An 11906-nucleotide genomic window follows, 5' to 3' on the forward strand; every position below is an offset into this window, starting at 1 on the left:
CTTACATTGTAAGCTTTTATTTCTAGTGAAAGAGGTGGTTATTATTTGTAACATACACAAACCTGTGCGCAGGTTTATCACTGTGTGATAAATAAATAGTAATAATACCACAGCATTAACATTAAGCCATGCGAAGGACATTTAACTAAATAGCACTCTGGCAACAATAACTTCTGCAATTATTGGGCCATACTTATGATTGCTAAACTAGAGTAAAAAATGTGTTTACTGAATTCCCTGTCTCTCTTTTCCCCCAAATTTCTGCAGCCTTTCTTGGAAATGGGCTTTCAGCTATTGTATATGGCTGCATGCTCATGAAAGCATTGATTGATATGTTATTGGGTTCTCAAACAGTTGCTTAAAAAACATGATTGACCTTAGTTGATCCATTGATCATTATATTTAGTATTATTCCTTAGATCACGGAGATATAATGGAATTTCTTTTCTTCTAGTGTTCTCGAACTTGTGGCAGAGGATGGAAAAAAAGGTCTGTGGTTTGCAAGAGTACCAATCCTTCTCCTCGTGCTCACATTCTTAATGATGCAGCCTGCACATCAGAGTTCAAGCCAAAAATACAAGAAACCTGTGTGGTTAAACGCTGCAACAAACCTAAGAAGCTTCAGTGGGTTGTGTCGGATTGGTCAGAGGTGTGTGAATGTATATGATACTAAATGGCTCATGTGACTAGAAGGAGTTTGATACGTTCATATAGAAACACTTTCTCAATCATTCTAAATCTCCCTTATGCATCCACTTGAACTATTCAATGCCTGATCACTGGTTGTATTTTACAGACATGTAATAATTGAAGAAAACTGTGTTATAAGGCCTTATACTTTGTTTAGAGACAAACTATCAGGCACCGTTCAATAAAAGATTGCACTATAACCGACAAGGCTAGTGTTTGGCTTTTAAGGTAAAGTAACTCAATCACCTGGTCATATCAGGATCCTGAAGTGCTCTGTGACTAAAGCACAACCACTCATGGCGATATAACTATACCAGAAAAGCTATAGTATACATTCATCTTATATATAAACAATGTGATGATGTGTGCAATAATTTCATTAGGGTGCAAGGCCTTTTATCAGATGCAGCCCTTATACATGCATCATGAATGTGTGTGTTTGTGTAAATAGGTTATGGTATAAGTATAATAGAGAACACTCTTTGTATTTGCAGTGTTCTGCAACCTGTGGGCCAGGAGTTCAGAAAAGGACACTGAAATGTACAGAAAAGTATGCTTCTGGAAAGAACAGAGATCTTGCCCCCAAAAAATGCTCACATCTGGAGAAGCCAAACCTAGATCTTGAAAAACAATGTCAAAAGGCGGAATGCCCGAGATATAATTATTACCCTGTGATTAAACAGCTAAGAGGTTCCTGGTACACGTCTCCTTGGTCTCAGGTAGGTTTATGAGGTAAGGTACTGGGGTACAGCATAGCTTAAGCTAGTATTTTGCAACAGCATGAAATCCTTTACTGTGGGGAAATAAAATCCTACTTTGGCACGTGAAATACGTAAATGGCATACATCATGATACATAAACGTATTTCCCAGAAGTACATAGAGGGGTCGGGATAATCTGAAACTAGATAGTCTGAATCTTAGATGTATTTCAGTATGCGTATAGGCAGGGGCGTACCTAGAGTATTTGGCACCTGGGGCGGATCCTGTATGTGGCACCCCCCCACACACACACACACACACTTTAAAACTGCATAGCTTCTACCATTATATACCGGCGCAGACACTGAAGGTGGTACAGCATAACACTTACTGTTATTATATACTGAGGCAGACATTGACGGTGGTACAGCATAACACCTTTCACTATATACTGAGGCAGACATTGACGGTTGTGCAGCATAACACCTACCACTATATACTGAGGCAGACAATGACGGTGGTACAACATAACGCCTATCACTATATACTGAGGCACACATTGACGGTGGTACAGCGTAATCCCTATCACTATACATTGAGACAGACATTGACAATAGTGCAGCATAACTCCTATCACTATATACTAAGCCAAACATTGATGTGGTGTAGGCCTACCACTTCATTAGTAGTAGGGATGCACCGAAACAAATTCTGGACTGAAACCGAAAATGCAGCATTTACCTGGCCGAAACCGAATATGACCCCCCCCACACCATAAAAAAAAAATCTAACACTTTTATTTAAAGTAAGTAACACACCAAAATAGGACAAAACAATTAAATAACAATATTATATATATATGATGAAAGTCAGTAATGACTGAAACGTCGACTTGACTTTGAATAAAATGAAATTGTCTATTTAAAGACCTGGAGTGCTGACCATCTTTTTGAAAGTGTTTTACATGGAAACTGCTGGTTACTAGCACCGGGCTTGGAATATTTGGAATGGTGTGCAATGGACTCTGAGTAAATTATATATATATATATGATTGTTAACAGCAATCACATTCCTGTCATGCCCAGGCATACGCAGATTCCAGGATGTACTCGCAGACTTGGCATGATAGGAGTATGATTGCCCTATCTACCCCTTCTCACTCTCTTTTCCCTATCTACCCCCTATCCCCCGCCTCACTCCCTTCTCCCTATCTACCCCCTCCTAATGATCTACCCTCTCCCCCTTTGAAGTTCACTTACCTTTCAGGAGTCCTGCGGTGGGGGTGCAAGGCCTCTGTCTCCCAGCTCTGCCACTGTATAGAACAGTATAGAGTGATGGGAGTTATGATGTACTAGAGCATAATTATATAATGAAACATACATTGGAAATGGTACAGCATAACACCCATCACTCTCACACACTTACCAATCCGCACATATACCAATCCACACACACACCAATCCACACACATACCAATCCACACACACACCAATCCACACACATACCAATCCACACACACACACACCAATCCACACACATACCAATCCACACACACACCAATCCACACACACACACACACACACCAATCCACACACATACCAATCCATTCTCACTCACTGAATGCTTTCCTACCTTTCCTCTTTTCTCCTTACAGCTTCTTTTCCTCCTCTTCTACAGTTCTTCTGTCTTCTTCCGGTTCAGTGGGCGCGGCTTCAGTGTTGTGCGCCGGGATCTGACAACAAATCCCGGCGCACAGCAGCTGTTGCCGCGCAGATCGCAAGGGAGCGATATCGGAAGTCTTTAACAGACCTCCGGCTCCCTTGAGTGATTTTAAGCCGGGTTCTGTCTGTCTGTCTCTGGAGGGGTGCCGGGTGCCGGCAAGTTGGCACCCCCCTGATGAGCGGCACCCGGTGCGGACCGCCCCCGCTAGGTACGCTACTGCGTATAGGTACAACATGAAAGGGCCTCTCAGTAGTAAGAAAGTTTAAACATTGATGTGGTGTGTGATATTACTATCCTATCTATATATATATTGTGACAAACCTTATAGCATGAGGGCCATACATGTCACTTTTAGGGGTCCTAAGCACAGTTCTCTAGGGCAATCAGAGTCAGGAACAGCAGCTTTGAACAAAACAGCACTTTATTTTAACCGCTTAAACCCCAAAAACCAAATCATAAAAAGAAAACCTAGCTCCCAATTGGAGCCCTCTCTAACTGAACTATGCTGGTCCAGACTGACCAGCCTAATCACCCACTACCTCAACCTCCTAGCCAGACCCAGCTACGTCAGGCTCTGGAAAACCTCCCCCAGACAGCACACAAAATGTCCAGGCAGGTATTGCCTCACTTGGCTCAGGGATGGTCTTCTTGTTCAGGGCCTCTCCTTGCCCCTGGGAGTGCAGGGAACTTCCTCTTCCCCCAACAGTCTCTCTGAGTATCAAGCTCCAGGGGTTTTTAATATCCAGCACCTGTGCCTGATGCCGGCCCCATAGGAATCCCGGACCGGATCCTGCAGATTTCTTGCCTCCTGGAAAACCCGGCATGGAATTTCCACAGCATGGGGAAAACGGAGCATTGGCCCACCCTGCTCTCCAATTGCTCCACCCCAGGGACCCATATTTATGATCTGGATAGCACCTGTACCCAAATGCCACACTAAGCATCTCCCTGGGGTTTACACTGTCACATATCCTCCCCACCAGCTCAGAACCATGGGGCTGAGCGACCATGGGACTAAGCAGCTCTGCTGATGACGTCCCTCTTAGGTGGGCATCAGGAGGCTTTTCTTTCCACACACCATAAACGTGTCCCGGTATTGGAGACTGTCTCCTTGTATCCGTCTGCCCTTCTGGGTTTCTGCAACCATCAGTGAATGGGAAACACACTGCACAGCCACACCTCTTCTCTGTACAAATGAACATCATTGTAGCTTGCTTATCCAAAAGTTTTACCCTGCGTGGTCTACGCGATACAGCCAAGTGCACACTATCTTCCAGCTGTTTCCCAGTAGCTTGTTCACATCACTCCTTTTAATACCAAGCCCATTTTTATGTCCTTTTACCCTAGATGCATGTAAAGGATGGACCTTACTGTCACCAGTAGAAGGTTCCTCCTTTGAAGTATGGCTTCTGCTGGACCTGGGACCAGCTGCTCCCTGGAGTAGCTCACTGCCATGTTGATATTCTAGTTGGCCAGTACTCCTAGCACCATGCATGGACCCTCCTTCACTTAACCCATAAAGCTTACATTTAATGGCATTCTTAATCACAGTCTTTTTCTCCAGACATCTTGTATTGTACTGTGGCTGCTCACCTGCTGCTTGTACAATATTGAACGTTTCAGATACAGTGTCCTCTTCCTCCTGGACCTTAATCTGTTGCTGCAGAGCTAGCTTGGCCTCCCTTTCTTCAGCTAGCTGTATACCCAGTTCATCTAACTGGAGTTGTAGTAGTACATGTTTTTCTACTGCAGTAACCCTTTGTTCCTCAAGGTTTGCTTTCACCTCTCTCAGCTCTAAGGTTGATATTTCCAGTTGATGTCTGAGGGATTTATTGTCTTTATCCAGTTCAAGCCCAACTTGTTGAAGCTTTACATTTGAAGTCTGGGCATTCTCCAGACTCTGTGCCATTGTGTCTCTCTCAGCCTGGATACCAGCAAGCTGCATCAATAATGTTTGCCTATCCCGCTCCATTTGCTTTAGCTGGGATTCTGTGGCTTGTAGCTGATCCTTGCAAGATTCCAGTTCAGCCTTTTCTTGGGAATACATGTCTTTTAGGGTTGAATTGGCCTTAAGAAGTTCGGCATTCTCTTTACTGGTTTTAAACAAGACTTGGATTTCATCTTGTAGTTGTTTTACAGTCTCCTGTAGCTCTACCTTTTCTAGACGCTCAACTGCAAGTGTTAAATTCACACTGCTATTCTCAGAAAGGAGCCCGAATACACGCTCTGCGTCCTCTTTACCTTTCTGGGACACCTCCGAGAGACGTTTTTCAACCACCAGCTTTTGTTCCTGCAACTGTTGTATCTCTTGAAGTTTTGCCGACGTGTCAACATGATGTTTTCCTCTATAAGCAGCCAATTCAGTTTGCAAAGTGAGATTCTCTCTCTCAAACTGGCCAATTGTTCGGTGCAATTCCGCCTGTAATTGTACTGCTTGGTTTTTAACCTCTATTAATTCATGTTCTTTTAGCATACACTCATCAGTCAGTTTTTTGTTCTTGCAGATCTGTTTCCCCAACATACTCTGACTGCTCAATCACATACTGATTCAGCTCTTCTCTGGGCATAGCTTCCACTTTCCTGAGCTTGGTAGTCCATGCCACATTGTTACCTTCACCACGACTCTGTTTGTCATAGGAAACATTTAACTCTGTCAGTCTCTTAATTTCACAGTCCCTCTGTTTGATAGCATCATCAAACCTTTGTTTGTTGAAGACAAGCTCTTTCTGTAATTTGTGTTTCTCCTCCTGAAGCTGAAGAAAAACCAGTGAAAGACTTTCTCTAGCTACTGTAAAGTCTCTTTTGTCCCCATGTGTGGCAGAATTGCAACATATATGTAGCGTTCCCACTTTCCTTTCTGCAGAATTTAGTTGATCTATTACTTTCAGCTCCAAGTTCAAATCAGACTTCACCCTGGTGCAGCCACTTTAAGGATTCAATTTCCTCCTTTAACTCTTGAGCCTCAATACAGGACCCTGCACACTTTATGTATGCCTTTTGTGCCAGTTCTAGTGATTCCACAGATCCACTGCAGGTTGGCTGGCGAGTGAAACATGGAAAGGACATTTTATTTCTGCTTTGCTGTCCTTTTCCCATCTTGCATTAGACCAACAGTCAGTGCAATACACAAGTCCCAGAGATTGTACTCCAGGTCTTTAATCGCTCCCTCTGCAGTATGTAATTACCAGCAGGCCACAGCGACAAAATGCTTTTCGTTTGCATGTTTCACTGATATGCAATACTTTTATCCAGCAAAAAGAAGCCACGTCCGGATCATCAATAAGTCATCACAAACACATCAAGGCCATCCTCCATAAGCATATGTATTTCAGCCAGCAATACACAAGGGCACATACCATGCAACAGTCTTTGCAGAGTTTCCACTCAATCCTCTGGGTTAAGCTGTAATAACTTCTGGCACATCCACAGCAGCTTGGTAGCTTCAGGCCACACAACACCGTCTCACGTTTTGGGGTTCCTGGATCCGGTGTAGCACTCGTCACCAGCATCCACTCAGTTGTTCACTTGGTTCCTGCTTTCTGCCCACAGACCATAGCAGTGCTTTGCCCACATTCTCCACCATATGTGACAAACCCTATAGCATGAGGGCCATACATGTCACTTTTAGGGGTCCTAAGCACAGTCCTCTAGGGCAATCAGAGTCAGGAACAGCAGCTTTGAACAAAACAGCACTTTATTTTAACCGCTTAAACCCCAAAAACCAAATCATAAAAAGAAAACCTAGCTCCCAATTGGAGCCCTCTCTAACTGAACTATGCTGGTCCAGACTGACCAGCCTGATCACCCACTACCTCAACCTCCTAGCCAGACCCAGCTACGTCAGGCTCTGGAAAACCTCCCCCAGACAGCACACAAAATGTCCAGGCAGGTATTGCCTCACTTGGCTCAGGGATGGTCTTCTTGTTCAGGGCCTCTCCTTGCCCCTGTGAGTGCAGGGAACTTCCTCTTCCCCCAACAGTCTCTCTGAGTATCAGGCTCCAGGTGTTTTTAATATCCAGCACCTGTGCCTGATGCCAGCCCCATAGGAATCCCGGACCGGATCCTGCAGATTTCTTGCCTCCTGGAAAACCCGGCATGGAATTTCCACAGCATGGGGAAAACGGAGCATTGGCCCACCCTGCTCTCCAATTGCTCCACCCCAGGGACCCATATTTATGATCTGGATAGCACCTGTACCCAAATGCCACACTAAGCATCTTCCTGGGGTTTACACTGTCACAATATATATATAAATATATTTTTATATATAGAACTCACTTAGAGATGTCCTTGTCTTTAAAGGAAAAGCAAATTTGGTCCATTTAAAATAACCCCAAATGCAGAGCAGATGTTGCAAATGACTGTTGTAGCTGGAAACGGCTGATTTTTTATAAAATATTTAGGCGTACAGAGGTCATTTATCAGCAACAATCACTCCTGTGTTCCAATGACACGTTGTGTTTGCTAATCCAAGTTTACGTTTTAAAGGCTAATTTATCATTAGAAAACACTATTATGTTAGCACAGCTAGAAATGTCTATTGTCCATAAAAACAGCTAATTAACCCCAAACATTTTGAAAAGTAGTGTATGTGTGTGTGTGTGTGTGTGTGTGTGTGTGTGTGTGTGTGTATATATATATATATATATATATATAAAAGCTTTAAACCTCAACCAAAACAGAATCAGAATTTGCATATGCAGAGCTTCTAGAGTTTAGCCCTCTGTTTTATTCCCCCTAAGCATGCTCTGTTTTCTTTTTCACTTGAACATCTTTAAGAAAACAATGATGGATTGCTCTGTGCCTATCTGAGCATCTCCTAACACTCAAAAAACGGGCCAAGAACTTACCACAAGAGCTGCTGAAATAGTCCTGAACATATGAATAATATCAAATGGCCCATCAAAGTGTAGTCGATTGTTATATGGCTGAAATTGTACTACCTCATTTATTACAGTGTACAACGCTAAGTACATCTGTTACATACATATCTGCGGTACTCTGTATAGTTCACAACAAGGCATTTAAGCCAAAATACTTTGCCCACCATGATTTTATTCAAGTTGGTTAATCACCCTATAAACCCATTTATAAACCTTGCAATTGGCAGTTTTCCTATTGTTGGCTTGATTTGGAAATGTACGTTTGGCGTTTTACATCATTTTTATACAATTTTTTCACTGTGTAGGAAAACCAATAAAATCCAAGTCATTTTAAAAAGCCTGTTCAATGTTGTAGTACTGAAGAAACCTGAAATGCTATTTTTTACTTGGATTGTTTCTTACATTTGTGGGTCGCTAGGGGGTTAGATCATTTGCGAGCCATGCACCACACACAAAATCAAGCCCTGGGTCAATTAAGTAAACCAATAAACATTTTTGAAGGTTTATTATTTTGAGAAAAACACTGCCATCCAAAAATGTAATCTTGTGAGGTAAGGATCTCTAAATTGATTGTACTACTTAAGAGAAATAGGACCTACAGAAACTTCCTATGTGTTTAATACATTGTATGGTGGTTTTTTAAAGATATATGTAGAATACATTTGCGTTTGGACCCTAGTGTTAACCTCCTCCTACTTACTTTTGCCTGCATCTGTGAAACACGTTACAAAGATTTAAATCGATGGTAACTGAGCAGCTGATAACATTGTAGTTGGTCATCTGCATGCTGGCATCAAGGCCGGGTTAAGAAGCTTTGGGCCCTCAACTAAACATACAGGAAGGGCCCAGTCTCTAGATTTTTCGGCTTTTCTGCCTACCTTTTAGAGTCTTTTTCCCTTTTATTCTGCCCCTTCCACACTTGCACACACATACATATACACATACTTATACACACACACATACAGTACATACATATACAGTATACATACATACAAATGCATACATGTATACACACACATATATATATATATAACTTTTTAGCTGTGCTACTTATAACTATGCCATTATTTGATAGTCCTGTTCCTTGGGGAAGGGACGGTTTTATTTAGTTTTTTGATAACTTGTTCAAGATGCTATTTCAATGGGTAGTATCCAGGCAAAATTGAGCTTTAACTAATGGTCTACTCAATGGTGTGCATCTTAGGTACTCAACCTGAGAAGCATTAAGACAATTAGCGATTTATACTTGTGTAACAGTGCCAATGCAGCCCAAAGTCCTTGTTGGCATTAGCTATCCTCATCAGCTCAAGCAAATCTTACCAAATACCCAAGATTGTTTTTTGTGTAACCGTGACCATTATATAGGTGTACATGGGCAACCGCCTACAAATTCATCAGGGCATTATCACAACTTGGGTATATTTGGTCAATTCTGTCCTTAATGTATAGTGCCCTGAAACATTTTCTGTGTAATAAATAAAAGGACATAAAATGACCATACCTGTGTACTCTCTGCAGGAGTACCTCAGGAGTCTCCGGATCTCCCTCCCCTTTTTTTCGGTGCAGGGGAGCGGTGTCATGCCATGCCCTCTCCTACCCAGTTCCACTACCACTCACAATCCGTAAAATGCTACTTGGGGCTAGCTCTGCCATTGTTTCAGCTAACACATCCCTTGTGTGGCTAGCTGTGCTCCTTCAGAAAGTCACTCCTTCACAAGAGGGAGAGCTCCGAGTAGCCTGCCCTTGGGAGTTGTTGTCAATAGTAAAGTATAATGTGCTCTAGTGGAGAAATGGTAATTGTTTGTGTCTTGTCTAATAAATTAAATGAACAACTTTTAGCAACCTCATCATTTTTCTGTTTATTTTCTAACGTCTTGTCCTCTATCTGGTAATTTGCTGATGTTTGAGTTTTGTTTAGAAACAGATATGGTTTCTATGGATATATTTTTCAGTTGTGCCTTATGAACCATTTGTTTGAAGAAGTTATAGAGAACACAGTGGGCCAGGTTTACCTTATTTATCATGAGATAAGAATTGGATAACTGTGAACAAAATCCATGCAAGCTGTTATTTTCTTAATATTATCAGGCAGACAGTATAGTCCTCTTCTACTGTACATGTGCTAATATTGTTAATTTTGTTAACTTGTGGATACTGAGAATTGACCCACGAAAGAATAGGCGCAAAATAATGACACTCCACAGCTTGAACGTTTGCTTCCAAAATAGAAGTGTTAATGCTGGAGTACACAGCATACACCAAACATGAATAGACCATGCCTAACATGCTTCATGCTAAATTAGAGCTCACTCATTTCCAGATACTGAGAACTGTACGGCCTATACAATAAACTCTTGTCAAACTAACATACGCATTTTATTTGAGAAAACCATTCGAGAGTGGACCTCTTTGGTCTTAAAGTAATATAGCTTTTAGTTTGACTCCTAAGGTGATGGGGATACTATCCTTTGGGGCTCAAATTACTCACGAGTTGTACAACAACCCCACTTTGAAGCAAGTACCATTGTTGATTGACACTAAGATGAGAACTTAGCAACAAGTGACAGGCTTAATGTTTCTGACTATCATATTTTTATAATACTTTTTCAGTGGTCTATCTTTTACACATGAACTCTAACATGATCCAATTCTGTACTCAGACACGTTAGGGATGGCTTACATCATGTTTTTTATTTTAATTTTCTAAATTAACAAACTTTGTTCTTACAGTGTTCAGTTACCTGTGGAGGAGGAGTTCAGGTCCGTACAGTACAATGTCTTATTAATGGAAGACCTGCTTCAGGATGTCTTCCTGTTCAAAAACCAGCGGTGTCACAGGCCTGCAATACCGACTTTTGTCCTCCAGAGAAGAAAGGTAAATTCAGTCACGATAATTTTTTGTCTATGGAGACATCAGAAACTATAATTAGGTCTATTCACTAAGAGGTTGAGCAGACAACTTGCCTGACAAAGACTCCTGTTGAGTACAATTGCATGCTAACACTTGCAAAACTAGCAGATTGTGTGTGTGTGTGGCTTTAAATGTTGTGTAGTACAGGTGATGATAGGCAGTTCAATGTGAACTCTCATGCCCTTCCAACTCACAAAATTACATCCCGTCTCCATATATAATTTTAACAAACTGGGAGAGTAACAGCCCCCTTTTGCTCCCACCTTATGTGAAGTGAGATGAGAAGTTATTAACCCTTACATTTTCTGAAAACCCCTATGAGAGGTGTGGACCTCCAGCCATGCCTCTCCCTCACCCCTCATCCCAATGTGAACATATCATAATGCCCATTTAAAAAACCCCAACGTGTGCCAATATTTCTTTGGTGGAAAGAAAGGGAGTTTTTTTCTCACCTTTTGTATTATTTTGGAAGCTTTACAGACACTGGTCAGCTGAGAGACAGGATAATCAGTATCACCTATAGTAAGATAATACATCTCTAGGTGCGGTGCCCTCTGTCTGGAGTTAGTTCTGCCCACTAAGACTATCAATGCATAATGCAGAGGATTGTTTCTAAACTCGTTATAGTTTTAAACTTATATTTTGCCTTTTTTATTCTTTCTTCTATACAGACACTGTTTGCAAGGATTACTTCAACTGGTGTTACTTGGTACCTCAGCATGGAGTGTGTGGTCACAAGTTTTATGGCAAGCAGTGCTGCAGATCTTGCTCAAAGTCAAACGTGTAAATAGTTGTCAATTTAGGCGAAAAAAAGGGAAAAATACAAAACATTATGACTATTAAAAGGTGCTTTTTCAGTATTGTACTTGAGAAATTCTCAAAGGCTCAAACATTTTATTATTTGAACAGTATTAGCATTGAGGCGCATCATCCATGAACTGCCCTTGATATCCTAATTTATGCTGTCAGAGGACTTACAACACATGTATTTTATTTTGT

General features: G+C 41.7%; 1 protein-coding gene across 1 annotated transcript in view; it reads left to right on the forward strand.

The window, feature by feature from the left end:
• Positions 1–11694, forward strand: part of LOC149302664 (A disintegrin and metalloproteinase with thrombospondin motifs 16-like) — a 97104-nt gene extending 85410 nt beyond the window's left edge. Inside the window, exons 20-23 of the mRNA XM_089482300.1 lie at positions 455–649; positions 1185–1409; positions 10727–10871; positions 11579–11694. Of these exons, the coding sequence (XP_089338426.1) occupies positions 455–649; positions 1185–1409; positions 10727–10871; positions 11579–11694 (681 nt within the window). The remainder of the gene's footprint in view (positions 1–454; positions 650–1184; positions 1410–10726; positions 10872–11578) is intronic.
• The last annotated feature ends 212 nt before the right edge of the window (positions 11695–11906 follow it).

This window comes from Sceloporus occidentalis, unplaced genomic scaffold (genome assembly GCF_023333645.1).
Source record: "Sceloporus occidentalis isolate IW3139 unplaced genomic scaffold, rSceOcc1.0.p SCAF_18, whole genome shotgun sequence".
Taxonomy (NCBI): Eukaryota; Metazoa; Chordata; class Lepidosauria; order Squamata; family Phrynosomatidae; genus Sceloporus; species Sceloporus occidentalis.